This window comes from Solanum verrucosum, unplaced genomic scaffold (genome assembly GCF_900185275.1).
Source record: "Solanum verrucosum unplaced genomic scaffold, falcon-dt-bn FXZP01000144.1, whole genome shotgun sequence".
In the NCBI taxonomy this organism is placed as follows: domain Eukaryota; kingdom Viridiplantae; phylum Streptophyta; class Magnoliopsida; order Solanales; family Solanaceae; genus Solanum; species Solanum verrucosum.
Genome location: NW_026020773.1, coordinates 274822 through 300946, shown reverse-complemented (window position 1 = coordinate 300946; position 26125 = coordinate 274822). Strand labels below are relative to the sequence as shown.

At 29.1% G+C, this 26125-nt stretch overlaps 5 protein-coding genes across 7 annotated transcripts in view; 3 read left to right on the top strand and 2 right to left on the bottom strand.

Moving 5' to 3' along the window:
* The window catches only part of LOC125813008 (cytochrome b5), a 98383-nt gene that overhangs the window by 18592 nt on the left and 53666 nt on the right, over nt 1–26125 (bottom strand). The window lies entirely within an intron of this gene.
* Nucleotides 5513–6148, top strand: LOC125813006 (uncharacterized). The gene has a single exon (XM_049492494.1). It carries the CDS (start codon nt 5534–5536, stop codon nt 6143–6145), a length of 612 nt encoding a protein of 203 aa, XP_049348451.1. The 5' UTR covers nt 5513–5533; the 3' UTR covers nt 6146–6148.
* LOC125812999 (xyloglucan endotransglucosylase/hydrolase protein 2-like) lies at nt 8250–11378 on the top strand. Its single transcript, XM_049492489.1, has 4 exons — nt 8250–8434; nt 9250–9350; nt 9657–9850; nt 10994–11378. Exons 1-4 carry the CDS (start codon nt 8269–8271, stop codon nt 11376–11378), a joined length of 846 nt encoding a protein of 281 aa, XP_049348446.1. The 5' UTR covers nt 8250–8268.
* Nucleotides 15595–19954, top strand: LOC125813002 (uncharacterized). Its single transcript, XM_049492492.1, has 6 exons — nt 15595–15681; nt 17633–17932; nt 18060–18117; nt 18795–18907; nt 19017–19248; nt 19712–19954. The coding sequence occupies exons 2-5, from the start codon at nt 17681–17683 to the stop codon at nt 19239–19241; spliced, it is 648 nt and encodes a 215-aa protein (XP_049348449.1). The 5' UTR covers nt 15595–15681; nt 17633–17680; the 3' UTR covers nt 19242–19248; nt 19712–19954.
* Nucleotides 21398–21883, bottom strand: LOC125812851 (norbelladine synthase-like). The gene has a single exon (XM_049492309.1). The coding sequence runs from the start codon at nt 21881–21883 to the stop codon at nt 21398–21400; it is 486 nt and encodes a 161-aa protein (XP_049348266.1).

Below are 26125 nucleotides of genomic sequence, written 5' to 3'. Positions count from 1 at the left end.
TGATAATTAATAATTGCCATACATTTAGGAGATTCAAAACAAAATAGGAATATTTATTTTCCTTTTTTTACTCTAATCAATTAAAAGTATTTCAAAAACCATATTTTCTTTTTTATTCAAACTTTTCTCTCTCTTCAAATTATTTTCTGTAATTGTCGTCATTTACTTATAGTTCCAAATAGTTTTGGTTCAATAATCTTCATTTTGTTATAATGGACGGCTTCTTATCGATATTAATAAAACATGGTGATAGATGGATCCTTCTGGTTAGTATTCATTGCTATTTATTATTTGTGTTTTTATACTAATGAAACGTAAAAAAAAATAAAAAATTTAAGAACAATGAAACTGAAAATGAAATTTTCTGATTTTGCTTGTGAAACTTGAATAAATGTTGGTATGAATTTTTCGTATAGTTTTTTTTTGTAATTTGTATACTGTTTTTTGTAATTAGTATATATTGCGATTTATTTTTTGTATTTTATATTAATGAAGCTGTAAAAATAATAATTAAGAATAATGAAAATGATTTTTTTAAATTTTGCTTGTGTATAATAGATTTAAATTATGTTTTTTTTTTGTATGAACATTAATTTTTTCAGATTACATATTCATTTTTTGAAACTGAAATAAATTATAGCAAGATTTTTTTTAAAATTTAAGTTATCTGATTAAAAAAGAAAATACATTAAATAAAGTAAAGATTTAATTAATTTTTAAATAAAATGTGATCTGGTATAACTAGTAATTAAACTGTTCTAAGTAAGAATATTTTAAAAGTAGCTTTAAAACCCGTAATATTGTCTCTTCAAATATATATGGGGTGATTTTTCCTATTCGATTCACTATATACTCAATAAAAAAGATTGTTTCTTTTTGGTTCATGAAAACTTGTAATATGGATAATAGATTGATAATGTGATCAAGCATAAAACATAAACAAGATATATTAATTTGACTTTAACAACACATAGGAAATCCTTCTTAAGAAGATCAAATAAAGTAAATTAAACATAAAACTTATTAATTAATACAATAAAACCATATTTTTTAATCCATGATTAATTAATTAATATTAATTTCATGGACACTTTGGTTCTCCTGTCTGTTTCTTCCAATCTCTATAGCAAGGACAACAATCTTTATGTTCCCCAACATATCCTGGTGGAACACATTGACACCATCCACAGCAATGGTTGCAATAAAATAAACATCTTTTTTTGTGACCTTTTTGTGAGCATCTCACATTGCATGCCTCTTCACATTCTAAACAACACAACAAGTAAAAAAAAAACAAAAAAAAAAGGTTAAATAATCGACAAATGCATAATATGTGTATAATATGTATATAATCAATGTATATCGGTTGAAAAAATTATAAGCAATATCTCAATTGACTATTTGTGTAAAGATTAATTGCTTTCTCTTAGGAAAAAGGGACAGATTTATTTACCTCTCTATTTTCAAGATATTTTATGTTTAATATATGCTATACTTTTCGAACAAAAACACTTGTGTAGTAAATAAAGTTATTAGAAATGCTCATTCATCCTTCTCAAGAAGTAAAAAAAAAGAATAATCCGGAAATGAATAATATATGTATAATGTGTGTATAATCAATATATAATCAATGTATATTGGTGGAAAATTATAAGTAATATTTTGACCGATTATTTGAGTAAAGATTAATTGTTTTCTTTTAGGAAAAAGGGACAGAGTTACATCTCTACTTTCAAAATAGTTTACATTTAATATCTGTTATACTTTTCGAACATAAACACCCTTTGCAATAAATAAAGTAGTTAAAAATGCTCCAAACGCATTTGTAAAGCTTTGTTGATGATAGATGTATTTTTGTTCGCAAAAAGTACAATAAAAGTCAAATATAAACTATTTCTGAAAGCAAATGATAGATATGATCGTTTTTCCTTTCTTTTATTCCAATATAGATTTGTGATTCGATAATTGTGCTAGAAGTAATAAACTATTTTTTCGAACAAACTCAACATTCTCGTTTTGAACCAATGAGAAGATGGATTTGCAAAAACAACACAAAAATGATAAAAAGAGGTACTTACTATCTTTAGGCACAGGACAAGTTGTTGGACCAACAGGAGGTTGAGCTCTTGACATTGAAGCAATAAGGAGCAAAGCCAAAAAAATGTGAAGAAGCCTCATCTCTATTTTTTCTTCAAAAACTAATGTTAGTTTTCAGTTTTAATTTTATTTTGTGAGAAAATGATTGCTATGAATCCACTAATTGTGTGCATCTATATATATAGACAATATTAATTATAATCATAATATTGTAGATTTTGTTGCTAATGTAGCATTTACTTAAGACTTATCTACTATGGTTGCATTTATTAATGAGTTAATTAATTACAGTAAAGACTCTTATAACTAAATTACAAATAAACTCTGTATTTTTTAAAAATTAAGCATTTACATCCTTTTAAAAAAAATGAAAGTCATACACTTACACCTTCTTCTTCCCCCCCCCCCCCCCCCCTATATATATATTTCTAAAAACATTTAAACCTTTTATATAAGGAGAATCCTACAGAAATGAAACATCATCTACTTAATTATATATAAGATAATTTTGAAGCAAAAAAATAATAATTTAAACATATAAATTTACATTATAGTAAATATTCTAATTGAATTTTTAAAAAAGTTACTTACATGTATCAAAGTGCAAGGAAATTTACTATATATAGAATATTGAATGAGGAGCTTAGTGTGGTCAATCTTGATCAATTTGCTTTTGTGCTTCACTTTTCTCTATTTATACTGACTCTTCGAATTTATTTTGTACCACATAAATGACAGATAAAATCACGAGGCTCTTGCATCTAGTATTAGTAGTAATAGAAACATCTTGACTCATGTTGTAAAGCTCCCTTGTGACATCAAGCAAATAACAACAAACAAATTATAGGATACATACCAAGGTATTACACCAATTGAACCTCCCAATAGACTATAGAGTGTTGATAAGACAATTAATTGAGATTATTTCTACTTAGTACTTAGTAGGATGGAGTGTATTTCTTTTGTTAGTACAAACTACAAAGGTGAGGTTGTGTTTGTTTGATAAGGATAGTTGACGTGTCGTGATTTCATTGGTGGAAATGGAAGGACAAGGATTGATGAGTGGTATGGGTATGGTTTTTAAAATTTTGGGCCTTGTTATGAGGCATTTTGGGTAAGATTTGGTGTGGAAAAATTGAAAATTTAATATTGGCCCAATTACTAGACTTTTGGGGTTTTTGAATTGCCTTAGAGAAATTATTTATCTATACAAAATAAGACTAAAATAGTACCAAATGTAGTAGGAGATTTTTGTTCATCAAAAATATCAAGTGCATCCTCTTTTTTTTTAAAAAATAATATATATACGAAATCATACTTCGAATCTCGCTTAAGTATTAAAATTTTGCTCATAATCTCATGTATGAAAATCGTATGATATCAATCTAAAATATGTATATAACTGTATAAATTTTATACAAAGTTCATGTTAGGTTTATGAAGGAGAAAAACACAAGTTTTGTCTTTCGCTCAAGGCTTAGAATGTCATTCACAATTTCATGTATAAAAATTATATAAAATATGTCTATAATTGTATCAATTTCATGTTGGTTTCTAAAATTTTAATAAAACAACAACATTATATACAAATTTAATATAGCTAACTTAAACTACAATTTTCATACAAATTAAATATAGCTAATATAACATACAAACTTCAAATACAATTTTCATACATTTATAATACGACTTTAATACATACCTTTGCTTCCTCATTCTTATATGTCAAGAATGATCCAATGGAATCTTCTAAATCTGATATGTAAAATCTCAAAGGATTAGAAGAGACTTTTGATATAATTCAACTGTAATTTGAACTTTGATATTATTCAAATGGCCTCAACTTTTACATTTAAACTCCCCTTGACATTCAAGTTCTTTTGAGATATCACCACTCAAAATAAAGTTCATTTGTGGTAAGTTAATTTTTCAAACTTGAGCCTCAACACATATGCGTTTAGTAACATAGAGTTATAGTTTATTTTTTAAAAATAAAATAAAATAACAAAATACACATTAATTTTAGTTAAAAAATCATCAGTCAACAGACGAATAATTAAAAAATGCATGAAAATTGAGAAAAACTTTGACAATTCACGTAAAATTAAATAAAAATATGATTTTGTTTTTTTTGGTTTAAAAAATAATTATTATCACTAATATGATTGTAAATAGATTAAGCTCATAGGAATTGTTCATCGAGAAATTAGAACCTAGGGCTATGGAAATTGTGAAAAGCTTAATAATTCGCATAAAGTTAAAGGAAAAATATGATTTTTAACCGCTTCATTGAATAACAAATGAATATGTATATGGGGTGGGTGGGGGGTTGGAAGAACATGCCATGATATTAGAAAATCTAATCTAATGAGGTTGATAATTCAGGACAAAATACACATTAATTTTATTTAGAAAATCATCAATCAACGAACGAATAAGTAAAAAATGCATGAAAATTAAGAAAAACTTGAGAATTCAAGTAAAATTAAATAAAAATATGATGTTTCGTCCGTTTTATTGAATAATAAACAAACATGAGAGAGGGGGCGGAGTGAGTGAGAGAGCTAGAGAGAGTAGCGGGGAAACGAACCTTTTTTGTTTCCCTTTCCTTTCTTCCTCTATCTCTCTCCCTCTCTATGAAATGTGTGTATTTTTCCCTTTTGTACCTTTTTTTTCCTTCTTCATTGATTTACAAGATATGAGCTTTGTTTGATTCAACGAGATATGCCTTTTCATGTATGTTTTCGTGTATCCCTTTAATCTTTTTGTATACATTTGTCATGAGATCTTGTGTTTACAAATCTCACATGTTTGAATTGAGAAATTTTATGATTCTGATCTTTAGTATTTTTTTTTATTTAGGCAGAATATCTTTCTTTTTTTCATGAATTCAAATATTATTTTTTCTTACTTCAAACTTTGTGTATGAATTCCATGATTTGGTAGATCGCATCTAGAATTTTTGGTTAGCAATTCTTGATTCTTTTCTCTCTTTTTGATTTTTGCATTACAATTTTTATGTCTGAATTCTGTAAAAAAAAGAAAAGATCCATCTTGATAAAATGGTGAATTATTTGTCCCCAATTTTTTAAATCTCATTACGAATTACGACCTAGTCCTTTCAAAATTTTGATATATATAATGTTCATCGCACTAGATCTGCCATTGCCTAAGAAAATTCACAATGTTATTTTTTAAAATTTCAATTAGTATTAGGTTTTTGAATTCTACGCGAAATTTCTCATCTTATTTGTATTTTGTAGGAATTCCCTACAAAATTGTGGATGTGTAATTGTTGGTGGCAAGAGTACTAGTGACAATTTAGTCAATTCTTTGAACCTTCAAGTTTTCTCAGAGTCGAAGAGAACAATAACAACAACAATAGCTGGAACATTAATTTCAAAATAATCTTGCAAATACTTTAGTGAAAAGCTAAATGGATTCGATTACCACAACTCATGTTCCAACTTCTGACATTCCAATTAATCAAGGTAATAATAGATCAATAAATCGAAGGCTTTCAGCCCGATTTCCTTCATCGAAAGATGCCACGTACCCTGATGACATAGGTAATGAATTCGGGTCAAGGAATAGAACGTTGAATAGAAATGCAAGTAAAGCTCAAAGAGGGAGCCCTAGCACGAAATTTGACCCTTCAATGTCAATGAGAAGATCGGGGACGGATGGTGAATGTGAAGAGGACGAGTCATCAGAAGAAGAAGAAGAAGAAAATGAAGAAGAGAGCGCGGAAACAAAAGAAGGAGAGGAACCGGTTAGAATGTCATTGATGGCATTATTAGCGGAGTCAGAAGGTTCATCATACATGATGGGAGAGGACGAGGACGAGGAGGATGAGGACGATGGTGGTGGTGATGTTGGTGGAGATAACTTAAATAATTGTTGTGTTTGTCAAGTTAGACATAAAGGTGCAGCATTTATACCTTGTGGACATTCATTTTGCAGGTTATGTTCAAGGGAACTTTGGGTTGAAGGAGCTAATTGCCCACTTTGCAACAATTTCATATTGGAAATTCTTGACATTTTCTAATCACTTCATTCAACATTGAGCAAATTTTCATTTAGCTATGCATGTGTTGTTATTTATTTTCATTTTTATTTGTTTTGCATTTCTTCTTGTTTGTTAATTGGAGCAAAAAATGTAACTAGTAAAAATTGAAGTTAATGAATACATAGTATTGGTGCACCTACTAATTTTTTTATAGAATGAGCATAAAATGGGATTCGTGTTGTATATTCTTATCCTAGCTATTTGTATTACGATTTGTGAAAAAACTATAATGAATTATCATGTTTATATATTGACAAGCGAAATATATAAACGAAGTTCTGAAAAATTTCTAAATGTATAAATACAAAAAAATTGTATATACTTACCGTTTGTATATTCGCTTGCGAATATACAAACCGCAGCCTCCATAGCATACAAAGTTATAGCTATGAAGCGCAATTATCGAAACTATAGTTATAAAACCTTATTATATCTATTATCTTTGCTATTTCTAAAATTGTTAGCATAATGTAAGTAAATTTGGTTATTATAATAAACACAATTTGTTTAAGAATATTTAGCATTTAGGAAAAAAGACAGTTATATATTACGCCCCCCCCCCCCCCCCCCAAAAAAAAAATCTACTTTAAAATAGTATTTTAAAGCAAATACATATAATGCTATTAAATGTCTTTCTTAGGAGTTGTGCAAACTCTATAAAAGGAAATATATATTATATTTTTAAAAAACATAAATGATTAAATTTGAGGCTATTTAGATTAATTATTGATACTACAATTCAAGCAAAAGTTAATATCCATTTCATGTTCATTTTCTCTTCAAGTTTTTTCTAAAATGAGCAAATTATGATGTGTAAAATTGTGGGTGATTAATGAAGTGATAAAGATTGTTGACCAACTCATACTTCTCTTGCCTTCATTCTTAGGAGGCTTAAAACATGATCATTATCTTTGCACGAGTTTAAGTTTTATATACTGATGAATCATGACAATAAAATACGAATAGGATAAAAAAAGTATTATTATATTTGATAAAAATAATATAGAAAAAAAATTAAGAAAGAAAAAAAAGTAATTATATCAATGATGAATTTTGATTTAGAGCACTAATTCTTGGAAATCTCGATACATAACTTTTATTGAGATTGTATGTATATATATTAAGAAATTCATAGTCTATAAATAACTAATTGTTAATATAAAATTATTATTATATTAATTTAAAGTCCTTGTAGGAATTTATATATAAACTATAAAAATAAATTTGCCTATAACATATTTTAGTTACAATCAATTCAACATTGATCAACTTTCTTTTTAATGACAAACGTTAATATGTAATATAATAAAAACGATAACTAACTTATAATTACTACAATACATTATACTATAATATTTACATTCATTATTTAAAATTTATTTATTTATTGATTTTGCGTATCAATCAAGTTATTTGGTTCAATTTTCTTTATTCATAATGTGTTTGAAATTTATTTCCAATATTGATGTAAATAATATGCCCAATTAGGGTTTATATATGACTTGAAGGAAAGGGTTTCGACCACACAACACAAACCCATATTTTCCTTCTTTACCATTTTTTTCTTCTTTATTTTGGGTGAAGTATTAGGGTGTGTTTGGTACGAAGAAAAATGTTTTTTTTTTTCTGAATTAATAAAGAGCGCTAAAACCTTATCAACATTAGTTAATTGTCCTTGGATCCAATGTCGCTATAGACTTTATGAACATATACAAAGAGTGCTAATTGCCTCTAAAAATACATATTTAGCGATGATTAAGCTATTGCCGTTACTTAATTGCTGCTTAAGATCATTTTCTTGTTTACATTGAGGAAATTATTGCCCTCATTTTAAAGAACTTGTTTTTCTTGAAAAAAATAATAACCAATTGATCGAATATAGAAAAATTGAAAAATTCTCCATTACCAAACACACCCTTTTCCTAGCTCCCCCCCCCCCCCCCCACCTCCCCCCAAAAAAACCAATATATATATCCCTCTAGTACAAGCTTTTTAAACATCTTCATTAAAACCAACAAGAATTCTCTCCTTTAACAACTATGAATATTTTACATCAACCATATATAATTTTATTTTATTTTCTATTTTAATTGTTGCAAAATATGTATTTTTATATAAAACTTGTATGTTTATTTGGTCTTTTCCTACTTAGAGCTTTAGCCAAAGATATACCCTATGATGTCAATTATAATATTATATTTGGGAATCAACAAGTTGTATCCTTCAACCAAGGAAGAGAACTTCAGATTTCAATGGACCAATCTTCTGGTATTTTTTTTGTTATTATGTGTTGCTCCATATGTTTCGATTTATTTGTCATAGTTTGGATATGTGAGTTTAAGAATGAAAAAAAAAACTTTTGAAATTTATATATCATAATATGCAAGGGCGGAGTTTGAAGTCCGAATACAACAACCATGTAGCTTTTACTCAAATATTGTATTTGTATTAGCAAATACATTAAATATGTATACAAAATAAATTTAAAAAGTTTGTTTTAAAATTCAGAACATACAAAATTGAAATTCTGACTCCACTTCTTTAAATGTGTTAGGATATTTATGTGATTATTATAATAATTTTTTAAACTTATAGCTTGAAACATGTCATAACATGTACTGTATTTGGCTATAAGCATATCATTAAGAAAATATTGAAATGTGTATTATTATTATCGAAACACATTAAGAAGGAAATAGTGTCAAATATTAAAGTGAAACGAAGGAAGTATTTATTTTGTTGTTTTTGGCACTAGTAGCAACAATAATTATTTCACTACAAAAAAAATATAGAAATTAGCTACAATATTAGTTACTAAAACTCCTCTTGATAACATAATTTTTTGATAATTCATCGTTAAATTGATTTAGTGATAGAATCCTTTTTGACGCTAACTCCTTTTGTTTTTGTAGTGTTTGTCTAACTAAATGGGATTTTCTTACATCTTGCATCAACCAAATGTTTACAAGTTTAAGCAGTAAAAAAGAACACGTTTCGAATCGTATATAGGAGATTTTTTTTTATAGCTTGATTAATTTAGTAATTTATAAATAGTATTAATTAATTTGTTGAATTATTTATAGGATCTGGCATTGGATCTAAGGAGAATTATGGTTCAGGCTTCTTTCACATGAAAATAAAACTACCAAACAGAGACTCAGCAGGAGTTGTTATTGCTTTTTATGTAAGTAAAATACTATTATCTTCAATTAATTTTGTGTAAATATTTTTGAAACAATATTTTTATGTAATTGTCAAACACAGAATAAGTAAGATAACTAATTATTTTTCATTAATTTTTTAAATTCATATCAAACATACCCTAAAAGCAACCGACAAATAACCGTCCATAAATAAGTGTACATAGCACATACTATGACATATTAAAATACGCTGATAGTGTAACATAATTTACGTTATCAATGTATATAAAGTTAAATTCAAGTTATAAATTAAATATTTACGAATTAATTTCATATGTTTTTTGCAGCTACATTCAAATACATACAATAATGATGAAATAGATTTTGAATTTTTGGGCAATAGAGAAGGCAAACCGTATAGTTTGCAAACAAATGTGTTTGTAAATGGTGGTGGAAATAGAGAACAAAGGGTGCATCTTTGGTTTGATCCAACTGCAGAATTTCACAATTATAAAATCATGTGGAATGAACATCAAATAGTGTAAGATAATTATGTACAATTTATGTTATATAATGCATGTTTTTACATCGGTATGAATTAGCGGTTTTTGATTCTTTTGATCCCTATATTCTTGATCCAATGCGGAGACATGGTATATTCGTTATATCTTTCATGACTTGTTAATGATATATAGGAGGTGTGACACTATATATGTTTTCTTTTAAAAAAATATATTATTTTTCACCTAGTGTCTGGTATTCAAAGTTAAGGCTTGATTAAATTTAAATTTGAGTCAGAAAGTCTCACATTGAGAGGTGAAGCGGTCCCTAATAAAAGTGACTTCATACCTAGAAGGACTCATACCCGAGATCTTTTGTTAAAAATGAAGGAATACTTACCACTCCACCATAACATACTTGATTTATATATGTTGTTCATTTGAGTTGAATCTTCTTTACCATGTTGTTATAACATTGTTATAACATGTGTTGTCGATCAATCTTAGAAGATGTTTGACTAAGCTTATATAAAAACGGGTGAAAATTACCTTATGAACACTTTTTGGCTTATTGGGCACATCTGATAATAATATTAGAAGTGCTTTATAAGCCAAAATTAATCATAGGTTAATTATTCTTAAACTAAGTAACCTTACAACTTATGAGTACTTTCGATTTGATCAAGTTTTCTATAATTAAATCCTTAATATCTTTTGTAATGCCCGAAATACTCTTTCTAAATCTTTTAAATTTTCATCATATCTTATTCTGTTTCCATCTCTCATTCCTTTTTTATATAAATCTTATTTTTTTTTAATATATATTTTCTATATAAATAGCTTTAAGGATATTTTAATTTTTTCAATAAAAAGTGCTTATCAACACCACCTCTCTTTTTTTATTAGTAATATTTTTTTTTAATACCAAACACACTAATTATTTCTTATCGTCAATTTCAATCTTGCTACATTCCTAAATCTAGACAGACACAGTTACTCAATATTTATATTGGTGATCAGTAATTGGTGAAAGATAACATATATATCCAGTAACATTACACAAGACACACATAAGTTAGCCCCGACACAATCAACTTAATTGTAATAGTTGTGTAAAATGTATTTACATTATCAGTGCATATAAATTAAATCCTTTTGTATTTTGTTTTCTTGAATATTTTCAGGTTTTATGTGGACAATATTCCAATTAGGGTGTTCAAAAACAATGAAAATATTGGAGTTGGATATCCAAAACAACCAATGCAATTACTAGCCACAATATGGGATGGAGATGGTTGGGCAACAGATGGAGGATTAACAAAGACCAATTGGTCTTTTGCACCTTTCAAAGCTTATTTTCAAGATTTCAAAATTGGTGGGTGCCCAATAATTAACTCAAATACTAATAATTGCAATTCACAAGGTTATTGGTGGAACCAAAGAAATTATTGGAGGTTGAGTTCTTCACAAAGAAAATTATATGATGAATATAGAGTCAATTATAAAACTTATGATTATTGTGATGATATGATTAGATATCCTACTCCACCCTTAGAATGTGTTTCATAAATATAATCAAAATGTAGAAAAATAATCTTCATACACTCCTCTGTAATAGTCATCCTTTATAATAATATTTTACTATAATAATAAAGTTTTTTTTAAAAAATAATTATCATGTTATGTTATATTACTATTTCTTATAACAATATTTTGCTATATCAATCAAAAAATATTCAGACGACTTTGGCTCTTTGTTTTATAATTAGCTTTTACTTAATTAGGTTTATAATTAAAAGACAATGTAATAGATACTCTATCAAACAATACAACAAAACTTATGCAAACACTCCTATTAAATGTTTAAGATCAAACAAACTGTTGAAAATATGTCTCAGGATATTGCAGAAATAAAACAGTTATTAGCTATTTTTAGGGTTTTTAAATTATGTTTTTAGAGTCCTATTTGACTTATATTTAGGAGTTATTTCTTTTTATTTGTTATTTGAATTAAACTGATAAGTTAGTATCTTATTTTTCTATTTTTAGTTAGGAATTATATCTATAAATGCAAGTCTCTGATTATTAATAAAATAATTCCCTTTGATAATACTGCAGTATTTTTTCTCTCAAAGTCTTTCTCTGTTATTTTCTTAATTTCTTTATTAAAAAAACCAACAATTGGTATCTAGAGCCTTCTTCTTGAGGGACCTGTGAGTAGAAAAATGAATTTCGAAAATAGTTTTTCACGAATGACTCCTCTTATTTTTTATGGTGAGAATTATCAACTATGGGTTGTGAAAATGGAAACTTACTTGGAGGCTCTTGATCTTTGGGAAGCCGTGGAAGAGGATTATGAAATTAATCCGCTGCCAAATAATCCCATTGTGGCCCAGATCAAAAGTCACAAGGAAAAGAAAACCATTAAGTCGAAGGCAAAAGCAACTTTGTTTGCTGATGTTTCGATAACTGTTTTCACGAAAATTATGACTCTCACATCACCAAAAGATATTTGGAATTATCTGAAGAAAGAATATGTTGTAGATGAAAGAATACGAGGAATGAAGGTATTAAATTTAATGAGGGAATTTGAATTGCAGAGAATGAAAGAGTCAGAAACAACAATCAAGGAATACTCTGACAGATTGCTTGGTATTGTCAACAAGGTAAGATTACTAGGCACTGAATTCAAATATACAAGAATTGTTGAAAAAGTTCTTGTTACAGTGCCCGAAAGATATGAAGCATGTATAACTACCTTGGAAAACACACAAGATCTGTCCAAAATTACCTTGGCAGAATTGTTAAATTCTTTGCAGGCTTAGGAACAAAGGAGACTTATGACGCAAGATGGCATGGTTGAAGGAACATTAGTAGCCAGCCACAAAACTCATAGCAAGGGTAATTTTTTGAAAAATTACCCACCTTGTCAGCATTATGAAAAAAATGGACATCCTTCATATAAATGTTGAAAAAGACCAAATGCACAGTGCAAGAACTGCAAACAACTTGGTCATAAAGCTGTGATTTGCAAAAGCAAATTTTAAAAAGATGAAACAATTGCTCAAGCCACTACTGAAGAAGAAGACCACTTATTTGTGGCAACTTGTTTTTCAACCAAAGAATCTGATTTTTGGATGATTGATAGTGGTTGTACAAACCACATGACATATGAAAGAAATCTTTTTAAAGAGTTCATTCCTATGGAAAATAAGAAAGTCAGAATTGGGAATGGTGATTGTAAATTGTAATCCTGCAAAAGGAAAATGGTTTGTTTCAATTAAAACAAATTCAAGTACAAAAATTTTTCAGATGTTCTTTATGTGCCTGATATTGATAAAAGTTTGTTTAGTATTGGTCAGTTAATAGAAAAAGGATTTAAATTATTATTTGGAGATAAATATTGTCGAATTTTTGATTCTACTAAGCAAGAGATTTTACACGTTAAAATGAGAGGTAAGAGCTCCTCATTTAATCCAACAAAAGATGCACACAAGCCTTGCAAGACAAATGATGAATTAGCAGATTTGTTCACAAGGTCAATTTCAGATGAGACTACAATTTACAATTCCTGATCCAAGAAGGAGTGTTGAAAATATGTCTCAGGTATTGCAGAAATAAAACAGTTAGCTATTTTTAGGGTTTTTAAATTATGTTATTAGAGTCATATTTGACTTATATTTAGGAGTTAGTTCTTTTTATTTGTTATTTGAATTAAACTGATAAGTTAGTATTTTATTTTTCTATTTTTAGTTAGGAATTATATCTAGAAATGCAAGTCTCTGGATTATTAATAAAATAATCCCCTTTGATAATATTGTAGTATTTTTTCTCTCAAAGTCTTTCTCTGTTATTTTCTTAGTTTCTTTATTAAAAAAATCAACACATACGGCAACAAAGTTTAACATTCGTGTCTTCTTGGTGGAGAATTAAAGTGGTTCATCAAGAACATATTTGTAAAAAGTATATTTTAATAGTAGTATATTTTAAGTGATATTTTAAAAGTAAAAAAATTAAAAATCAACCGAATCGTACTAATATTGAAGAGAAATCGATGTAATTAAGATGATTTAAGAAATTGATTTTACATGCTTTAAAAAATCAGTACGAATCACAAAACAAATCTAACATTTTGGATATGTACCACCCTTAAAAACGAATGTTCCTTTTGTTTTAATTTACATAAATGACATATTTTTTTATTTGACAAATATTTAATGATTCTGTCAATATTTTACCTATATTAGATCCCATATATTTGGCAAAAAAAGTACATAAGTATACACTTTTCTATTTAAAAAATAATTTATGTTAAGGGTAATTTTGGAATATTGTAAAAAAAATTCATATTTTAAAAAACTCGCATCCATTACACTACATCACATAAGTTGACACAAAGAGAGTAAGGAGTCTTAGAACCCATTTGGATTTTGGCCATGAAATATGAAATCATGATTTGAAACATATATATAATTATGATATGAAATTATGAGATGAAGTTGAAGTTTTGTTTGGACATGACTTTTTATGTTGTATGTTTTCTCATAAACATAAACACTCTATAATATAAAACTATCAAATTTGTCCCAATTGTTTATACAATCTTAACAAATAAACAAAAGTTTATAAAATCACATTATACATTATCACAAAGTTATTCTAAAAAATACAATATTTATTCATCAAACCTTAATTCAATAAAAAAAAAAATTGAACATAAGTTATAGTGTTCAACTTGTTAGTAGCTAAGGAAATTATTTTTGCAATTAATATCATAATAATTAGTCTTGTCTACTCAATATAATAATGAATTTTTTATTATTATTAGACATTGCTCTGAATAAAGTAGTAATAAATTTGATAAAAAATAAGGAATTTTGTGAATATAAATAGTAAATTAATAATTGATTTGAAGTAAAAATAGTTTTATATTAGAGAAAATAATCGTTATATGAGATACAAATGGTTTAAAAAGTAATGCTATGAATTATAAATTTTATTTACATATAAAACAACTGGCTAGTAGATATATAGATTAAATGTGGATTTTTAAAAAAAATATAAATTTGTGGGTCAATTCTTGTATTTGAAAAAACTCATATCATGATTTGAAAAATTCTCAAATCATGATTTTTGTAGAATTTGAAAGTTCATTTCATGATATATCATGAGATGAAATCAGTGTGACATCATATGGTCAAATGACTACTTAATAGAGTGTATTAGGAGAAATATGCATACATTAACTCTATGTATAGTACCTTATTTGGTACACTTTTTCAACCTATATATACACTCTATTGTGTATTAAGATACGTATTCCTATTTATTAATACCATGAATTTCTAGGTATTAGTAAGATAAAAGATTTAATACATACACTAACATAGTTAAAGTCCCCTGAAACCCTTTTTATATCTTTTCCACCATAATTGTGGAGAATATTTTTGTAAATTAATATTTTTATGCTATGCATATAATTTTTAATACACCAAGCCAAACAATACATAAAAAATTTCTATGTATATTTAATGCAAGTATAACTAATACAAACATTATTAATACACTTTATTTAATTACTTATTTCTAAATTATTTTTCAAGAATTAATACTATACATCAATTAATATAATTATTATAATAAAATATACATATTTATCATTATTTTTCTAAAGAATATACCAAATCTAAATAAACAAATAAAAATAAACAAAAACATATTTTCGAATCATAATATTTGTGACAAAGTTTGTGTTTGACAGTATTTGAATTTCAAATTCACTCTCTCTCCCCCTCTCTCTCTCTCTCTCTCTAAAACCCTAATTTATGTCTTTTGTGTTGTTGAAATTTTTTGGAGTTTTGAACAAGTTCAGGTTCGATTCTCGTATGGATCCTTTAATTCCTTTGAAATTAACGATTCACTTGTCTTGTGTTCTTCGTTTTTTTTTTAACTGTTTAATCGATTTATTTTACAGTCTTGTGTTGTGATCTGCAAAATTTTCGTGTATATGTTTGTGTTGTGATAAAAATTCAATTTTTTGCTTCCATTGTTTGTTATGTATATACTGAAATTGTTGTTATTAAGTATGAATAGATAGATAGCGAACTGGTTGTTGTTTCTACAGTTCAGTCATGTGTGGCTAGGTTTACTTTCGAGCAGCTTAAACTGGGGGGGGGGGGGGGTTCTGTAGATTAGATATTCGGCTAAAAATGGTCAAATTGTGTACCTGTTGCTGGTGGGAGTTGATAGGTATCTTGTGGAATTAATCGAGGTAGGTGCAATTTGGCTTGGGCACTAGGATTATTAAAAAAATAAAATAGAGGGGTTCTGTAGATTAGACATTCGGCTAAAAATGGTCAAATTGTGTACCTGTTGCTGGCGGGAGTTGATAGGTATCTTGTGGAATTAATCGAGGTAGGTGCAATTTGGCATGGGCACTAGGATTATTAAAAAAATAAAATAGAGTGAATGGATATGTTGAATTTATATAGCGAACACACTAGTTTGGGATTGAAGCGGGTTGAGTTGATTTAAGTTGTGTTGTTTCTTTTCGAGCATCATAAAATAAATGAAGGTTTCGATAGATGTGACATTAAGTCTAGAAACAGTCAAATTGTGTACCTGGTACCTGATGCAGGTGAGAGTTGATAGGTATCCTATGGAAGTAATTGAATGTGCGTGCAAGCTGGTCTAGACTCTATGATTATCAAAAAAATGAAATAGAGTGGAACAGTCGAACGGATACACTGAATTTATATAGCCAACACACTAGTTTGGGATTGAAGTATGTTGAGTTGATATAAGTTGTGTGGTTTCTTTCGAGCATCACAAAGTAAATGAGAGTTTCTGTAGATTTAATATTCAATCTAAAATTTTGTCAAATTGTGTTGAATCCTCTGAATAAGGACGAATGGAGTGTAATGGATACACTGCATTTATATAGTCAACCCACTATATTTAAGTTGTGTGGTTTCTGGTAAATTTTTCCAAATTGCTGCGTTTTTGTTTGAACAGTTTGATTTGAAGTGAGGGTCCTCTTCCTGCTTTCACACTGTTGATATTGGTTTTGAGGTTACAATGTAACAACAACAACAACAACAAACCCAGTGTAGTCCCATAAGTGGGGTTTGGGGAGGGTAGAGTGTACATAGACCTTACCCATATCTTGTGGAGGTAGAGAGGCTGTTTCCGAAAAATCCTCAGCTTGAGTAACACACATCAAAATCAGTTTAAAGGAAAATACAGAAGTAAAGAGGACATAACAAGGTTTGAGGTTACAATGTGGAAGTTAATTTTGTGGTCTGGGTCTTCTTTAACTATGTGTAAGATTCAAATTTGGAACTTGAATGGGCTATGGTTAAGCCGGATAACTTTTCAAACTCAAAGTTATATAAAAAGAAGCTATTTGATTCTGTTGTACTGAGCTTAGTATTAAGCTGTAGAGCTTGACTAAGGTTGGCAGATGGAGTGCGAAGGGTTCTAGAGATACTCTAACGTTGGTATCAAACTTTCGATGTCCATGCTTTCCTTTCCGTCGATTGCAGCCCGATTTAACTTCTACTTAGCTAAAATACATGAAAGCATACAACTTGCAGTTTGCAAGTCTATTCATTTCTGCTTCTCGCCGTGGTGTATGTTAAAAGTCATCGTTAAGAGTTACTGCAGAAGTGTAATTAGTAAATTTAAGATACTTGAATTACTGCTAGTTCTTGTTGCCCCTTGCATTATGAGATAACAAATTATGATGAAAATAAACCCTAGCATAACTTCAAATTTATCTGTCTTTCCCTGTTCTTGATATATAGGGTCACTTGACATCTTAGGAATCATACTGTCGAAGCTAACCCCTTGAGATCACGACTGAGCAAAGCATGAGTTCCCAAGATAGTAGCTCACAACCAATTAGGCGTACAAGGTCCCAGTCGAGAAGAAATACTTTGCTAAATGTGGATCTAAATGCTGCACCACCAATTGAGAACAGAGATCAGGAAGGAGATCCTATTCATGTTGTGCCTGGGGATACACCACAAGGACTAAGAGGTGCCTCTTTGACAGCTGGAGCAATTGATGTTGAGGCACTTGATGATGATGTGATTATATCATCCCCTAGGGCGTTTGCAGCAGTATGTACCTTCCCATACTATTCTATTTTCCTTCGTTAAGATTGTTTAGTGGCACATCATGTATGTGATAATGGCTGATGTTTCACATCAAGTCTAATATGTTAGATATCTTCTCATTTTTCATTAGGCTAAGAACAACTCCAGAAGGAATCAAGGACGGGTTATTGTGCTTGATGTGGATTCTGGTAATCTATTCTTCTCTTAAGCCTGTTACACCTGCAGGTTGTTTGTTCATGTTTAGCTATAAAACTTTTTTTTCCCAATCAAGAGCTATAAATTTTTTTTATTTGCTCTAGATAGGAATTATCTGACTAGAATTGCTTAGAGTAACCTCTCCTTTTCTTCTTTAATGGTTAAGTAGATATGAGATTGTAATTATAGTATTCTCTTTATGGGTGGAGCAAGATGATCTTTCCTGGACCTATGATAATCGTCTCTTTCCTTGAGGATACCAATTCAATGTACGAAATTTGTGCACTCAAGGAGTGTCTGTTCTGATGGAATGGAGGATATTATTAATTCTTCTTTTTGTCGTTAGATAAATGCAGATCAGGATAATGATACAGGAAAAATCAGGATTAAAATGAATCTTAAAGTGACATAATACTTCGCCAGTATCAACTGAACTTTCTTTAGAGTATTTTTTTTTTCTAATCCTCTTGTGGTTGGGAGGAGTGTGTAGATAACAAAATATACACAAGGAATTTGAGCTATGGCATGTATGGTGTTCTAATTAATTTTGCATCAAAAGTGTTTGACCTGATGTACTTTTGGGTTAGTCCATTTGCATGGAAAGCTTGGCTTGATTTATTTCTTCCATTACCCTTTGTGATTGATTTTGGTTGGAGCATGGCTATTGCAGAGGACGGTGCATCTAGGGGTAACAGTCGCAACAGGCGTAGAAGAGTCTCTACAAATCAAGCAACAAACAATGGTGATATTCACATAGACCTAGAAGGACATAGCTGCCCAAAGGTACAGTCCATGTACTATATCTTGTTGTTTTTTTAAAAGAATATGTTTTATAGATCTACCATCTCAAGTTTCAAAACGTTATTCTAATTAATTTTGTTCCCCATGCCAGAGAGTTGATCTAATAAGTGCAATACCAGCACCACCAAAAGAGCCTACATTCAGTTGTCCAGTGTGCATGGGTCCATTAGTTGACGAGATGTCAACGAAATGTGGTCACATTTTCTGCAAGGCGTGCATAAAAGCATCCATTGCTGCTCAGGGAAAATGTCCTACGTGTAGGAGGAAACTGGCCATGAAAGACACCATAAGAGTATATCTTCCCACCACAAATTAAGTCCAAGGTTTGTTTACTGCTCCCTCAAACTTTTTTCTCTCTCTGTCCCCCTCTCTTTCCTGAATAAATGGATAAGGATTTGTTCTTTTGTGCTTGTGGTATAATCTTCTCCTTCCACACAGAAAGTGCTAAGTGGCCGTTTGGTCCACTTTCTAGTTATGTGAGAATTATAACGTAAAGATGATTTATGCCTTGATAATTATTCACTTATTTTCTGTAATAATTTCACTTCATTTCAAAATCAGTGTTGGGTTATATAATTTTCAAATCCAACTTGGATTTGGATTCCAAATTTGGGATAGTGCTCCGAACTTGTTTTCCAACTCCATCTTCATAAAATTCCAAATAAAGTGTTCTCTTCTCGTTTTTGCAAGAAGTATAACCAAATCACCCCTTAAAAGTTTTGCTACCTTTGCAGATAGAACATGTCATGGCTATTATATAACATGGTTAACCACCTTCTTTGACAGGATTTTGCTATCATTTACATGACCTCTGGATGAAGTGTATGACTATGTGAGTGGAAGGGAAAGTATGACTGGAAATACTTTTATTCAGTTAAGCTTTAGGTCAGAATCATTGATGGTACTCTTCCAGTATGTGCCTTTAAAAGATTGGTGTAATTAGTAAATGGATTTAAGTTACATGCATACAACTTTTGTGATATCATTTGTGTAATATACCTTGAAGAAAATCTATGAACCATTCAGCAAGCTCCTGCCTAGTGCTCCCCTTCTTTTTTGATAATCGAGAGATTGTCAAGTGTTAGCGATATGGTTAGAACTTGGTGGAAAAATGGCCCTGCTATCTCCTTTTTTGATACTTGAAAGATCCTCGGGAGTGTCAGTGACACACGGTTCGAAATTTGGCAGATACTGGACCACTTCATCAACCCTCCCTTATTTACCATGCTTTTGTTTGTGCCTAATTCACACATGCTAAGCTTAGCATTTTAGATCTTATCAATCAAGAATAATATAGGGAAAAGGAGTGGTTTTGGTAAAAGGCCAACTCCTCCCCCCTCCCCTCCCCTCTTACTTTTAGATCTTGTCAATGAAGAATATAGGGACAAAGAATGGTTTGGGGAAAGGCTAGGCCCCCCTTACTTTTAGATCTATCAATGAAGAATATAGGGAAAGAGAATGGTCTTTGATAAAGGCTAAGGCCCCCTTCTTTTAGATCTTATCAATGAAGAATATAGGGATAAATCATGGTTTTTCTTTAACTTTTATCAATGAAGAAGAAAGTAGCAAACTAAGTTAGAATTAAGCATATTGTGTCTAGATTGGTGAAATGAAAAGGGCTTCAAGAAGATCATAATTGAGAAATGGATTCACCACCAAAGGTTTATTGGGATGGTTGAGATTCTTGTATCCTTAACCAGTTGGGTTCGAATCCTATGAATAGAGATCATTTTGGTACCATAGGCGCTTTACTTCCTCATATTAGGTCTATTCAGTGTGGATTGAGATTTGTCAGATCAGTGGACTTTAATAAATTGGATGGTTTTAAAAATGGATTTCCCATTGTTATTGAATTGGATTTCACTCAAGGCAAATCCTCCATGGTATTTGAGTTCAGTAAATAGAAGATGAGAAGAAAGATAAGAGTGCACAAACATCTTTCTCATCTACACCATTTCGATATCGACTATTTAGTAGAGTGAAATTTAAATCCTTGTGAGATTTAAAATTATTGCGTATTGATCGTTCATAAGCTATTGTACTCACCTTTTTCCCTATTTAACCATCTGATAATCGAATCTTATGATTTAACCATTTGAGTATGTTCTTCCTATAGATTAACACAATCTACACACATAAATTAAATATGAAACCAATTGTGTTGCATAATACATTGTACTTGACCAATCCCCTGAATAGAAAGAAACACAAACTTGTCAAAATACTAGAAATCATAGTAGCATCAATAATAAACAAAATTCACCTAATATGTTTATTGCCCAATTCCATTTCATTGAAATACAAACAAAGCTTGAACCACTGACCAACTCTTCATAAAGCTTAGACTTAGAGTCAGATCAAGGACGAGTTTTGTGGGTATATATGATTTTTGCTCGAACTAAGTATACATACGTATAATAAGATCATATTCATGTTCATAATATTATTCTGAATCCTGGTTCCACCTCTCAATTAGGCGGAAGCTTGACCATCTTTGCCTTGAGTTAGATACTTTGCAACCAAATTCATTATGGCCACAAAGGGTTGGATACTAACAAATGAGGCATTAGCTATTGCTTCTTCCTTGACTTCATACTCAATTGTTGATTTTGTGATACATATTTCTTTACCTTTCTCTATGACTTCAAACTTAACCTTATAAAGTGTAAATCCAAGATCAAGAAGTCCACCTTCCACCACTTGAGCTATTTTCACCCTCTTATCATTATCAATAACAACAAATTTCTCTTTGTGAGATGTCAAAAGTGGTGTTCCTGGTGGAAATGTTACTTTGAGGACTGATCCAACACCACCATCACCTTCGAGTATATCGACCTTATGAATGATATTCGGAAGCTCTTTAACAACAATATGTGCTAGTTGAATAGTGCCATAGATTTTCCAAGCTTCATTTGCTGGCACATGAACTTCAATCTCTTCAGAAATTGTTCCAAACATGTTTGTTGAGTGAAAAATATAGTAGTTTTGAGTATGTTTTGATTATTGTATGTTTTCCTTTAATGTACGCAAAGTTATATGTATATATATACACAAAAATGATAATATTTGGAGCATATAATTATTAGGCCTTGCCGAATGAGAGATGTGATGTTGACATATGGCCGGCCAATTGTACCATCACACCACAATATAAATGCCTCGTTCGTATCAAGATTTTTTTAAACTTACATAGAGACTGATTGATATACGTTTATTTGGATGTTACAAACAAAAAAAAAAGATGCAAAAGGGAAAACCTAATTTTCTAATGTTGTAAAAACAACAAAATTATTAAAATTTAAAATCTTAAAAAGTATTTATGTTTCAATAATTCAAAATTAAAGAAGGATAATGCATCAATAATTTTTGTCTAATGAAATTCAAATATGCGCGGATCTTTCAATGTAAATTATTTTAATTACCAATTGACAAAAAATATTGTAATATATAAAAAGTTAAAATATTTGATCAAAATGTTAACCTATACTATTTCTATATATGGTTTTATAACAATAAAGCATTTATTATTTTATTTATTATGAAAATAAATGACTAGCAATAAAAGTGAGAATACAGTAAACTAAAATAATTAATATTTGATAAGGTTATTATAAAATACAAAGATCCTACTAATATAAAGCTAGTTATTGTTGTTAACTTGTTAAAGATAAATAAATAATTATAATATGGTAATATTAACATATAATATAAAAATCATCCCCGAAGAGATTTGCTTGTATGATGATTTCTTTATATGGTGACATATAAAAGAGTGGTTCAATGTATGAATAAGCATTCTTTGTTCACTCAAAATTCAGTGAAGGATCACATTTCATAATTTTGTCTGATGTAGAATATCTACACTAATATAAATATTAATAACTAATTCACGATTCAAACTTTAGATCCATTTATTATAGAAAAAAGATATAAAATGACACCTAAAGTTATTTCGAATTTTCAAAAAGATACCTTAACTATGCGGATGCCTTATTATCTCCTAAATAATTTTGAACTGATATTATTATATCATTTTTCGTCTACTTGACATAGAGAGTGTATGCACACTCTTTAAAGAGCGTGAGCAACCTAAAATAATAAATATAACTTTATTTTATAGGTATTTTGTTATAAAATATAATTTCTTGTTTTTCTTATTATTTTAACTTTTTATCTTTGTTATTTTTTTCTCTTTTTTGCTTCTTTCTTGTTCAAAAATTCATTGTCATCTCCATTAAAACTCTTCACTTTCAATGTCAATATTGGTATAAGTCTCTTTAATTTTAAACCTTTATCTATTTTTTTTAAAAAATTCGAACAATTTGATGAACCCATTAGATTTTTCAAGATGATTAGGATGTATCATTTAACTTTATTATCCGGATTTCATCAAGCTCTTTTAATTTTTGGGAATTCATTTATTCTTTCAATTTTATTTTTTTAATTTTGAAGTTATATGAAAAGAAGATAAATTAATTGATGATACTTTCAAAATTTTAAATTTTTTTAGAAAAATAATTAGTTTTGTTATCACTAACTCAACAAAGTATAGAAAATAATGTAATATTTTAAGAAAAAAATCACTAAAAGAATGGAATTTGACGGAAGAAGAAGAGAAAAAAAAGAATGGGAAGAGACACAGCTTGACGAGGGTGGGGAGAGATGAAAGAGCGAGAAGAAGAAAGAAATGGAGGAAGGAGGTCAACTTGAAAGTGGGGGGAGGGTGGGGTGGGATGGAAGGTGAATTGAAATGTAAGATGAAATTAAAATAAAATAAGTAAAAGTAAGAGACAAAAAAAAGGTAAACAAAAAATTTAAAATGAAAAAATATATATTTTAAATTAAATTAACACGTGTCACATAATGATTAGTGTGTGATAACATTTACTTTTTAAAATCTGAGATTGACCGAAAAAATGATGTAATAGTATCACTTTAAAATTGTTTAGAGGGGTAATTGGACGCCTACATAGTTAATGCGTCTTTTTGAAAATTTGAAATAACTTCAAATGTTACTTTATATCTTTTCTCATTATTATATGAAGATAATTTTCTCATTGCCTTATCATAATTTTATCGTTATTTTACGACTCCTCTTCAAATGTGGTGGCATGATTGGACCTACTAAGATAAGGTGTAATACATACTATTAAATTATGTGAGTATTAAATTATCTCCTAAACTACGATTATGCAGTGTTAATTATTTTCCTCATTTCCATTTAGTTGGCACGTACATAAAAAACTAGCTTAGCATACGTGTTTTATATGTATGTCACGTGTCAATTAATAAAATTATATATAAGAAGAGTAGAATTATTTAAAAATAATAATTGATGTTAAAATAAATGTTATATCTATTTAAATGATTATAATTTTATATATGAAGCTTAGAAAGTGCTAATCACTATACTAGCGAACAATTACCAGGTGCTAATCGGCCTGTCGCGATTGAGTCACTGAGAGTGAGTCAGGAGACCTCGTGACCAGGGGTGGAGCCAGCTTATTGTTTGGAGTTTGTCCGAACCTCTTTTGGCGAAAAATATACTATTTATACATGGTTAAAATTATTTTTTAGGTATATATAATAGATTTTGACCTCCTTCGATTAGTTTGTGTGTTTACTTTTTTAGATTTTGAACCCCCTTATTGAAATTCTGACTCCGCCGATGCTTGTGACTCAGAACAATTATTGGGACGGACTTTTGTGGAAAATGAAAACGCCCTTTATCGGATTGGAAGCGATGACTTAAGCCTCAGAGAAGGCAAAAGAAGCTAGAGAGGAGTCAAAAATAGGGTTGTGAGTTTTATTTTGTTTGAGTTAGGAATTAGGGGCCAAAATTTAAAAATTGAAATGAGTTGGGTTAAAATTAAATGAAATTTTTACATAAATAATATATATGTTATTTGATTAATTATGCTTTTAAGAGTTATTTTATTTTTATTACCATATATGATATAATTTTAGCTTTAATAACCATTTGATATAAATATATATTAAAGTTGTATTTAAATTGTATATTAGGTAAAGTTCTGAAAAATTGTATAAAGTTGTATCAAAATTGTATTAAATATAAATAATCGGTGGTCCGATGGTGGTGATAACGAAAAAAAGAGAGATGAAGCTCTGAAATTATTAAAGTAGTACTAAAATTGTATAATTATAAATGATAGTTATAATACAATTCGATTTCAATATTATATATATTATAAATTCGATAGTTATTATTCCAGAACAAATATAATACATTTCTAACAATGTAAACTAATTTAAATAGTACCGAAACGTTTGAAATTCACATATAATACTTATAATATATTTGTATTAAAAATATTATTGTTATATATTAGGTGAAGTTCTAAAAAGTTGTATTAAGGTTATATCAAAACTGTATTAAATGTAAACAGTCGGTGATCTAATGGTGGTAGTGATTTACTGAAAAAGAAGAGGTGAAACTCTGTAAAATCTATATTAAAGTTGTATTAAAATTGAATAAAAAAGCAGTGATAGTGACCATGTTATTTGTGGTAAGAAAGTAAGGCTGATCTGTGTAAGAGTAAAAGATATGTTATAATTCGTAAATAAAGTTATATAATATATTATTTATGCAAATTGCCCAAATTAAATTGTGTTGGATCAAAACTCAAAATATATAATTAATATAATTTTAAAAATAAAATATTATTTTGATTTTATTTAATGAAACTTCGATTATTCGGTGCACCGTGGAATCACAATCCTTGCATCGAACACCGGATCGAAGAATCAAATTATCCAAGGAAAAGAACCGACGCTGAAACGAAAAATCGACATCAAAAAATTGAATTAGTTCAGTTCAATTTTTGGTATTATGTCTACCCCTAATTAATGGTTCAGTTTATGGACTATCTTTCAAGTGTGCCACTAAATCATTCAATGGCACGAAGTCAATATTAGAAAATTCATTTTTAATCAATAATCCAATTAAGATCGATATCCTTGTTCCAATTATTTCTTTGATTGGATCATTAGCTAAAACACATTTTTGTATCATATTAGGGCATCCCATTAGTAAATCGATTTGGTCTGATTTAATAAATTATGGTATGATTGATCGATTTGTGCGTATATGCAAAAAAAAGTTCATTATTATAGCGAATTTTCCAAAAAAAAGAATTAAAATTAAGCAAAGAAATCTTTGGCTTTTAATGTCGAAACCTT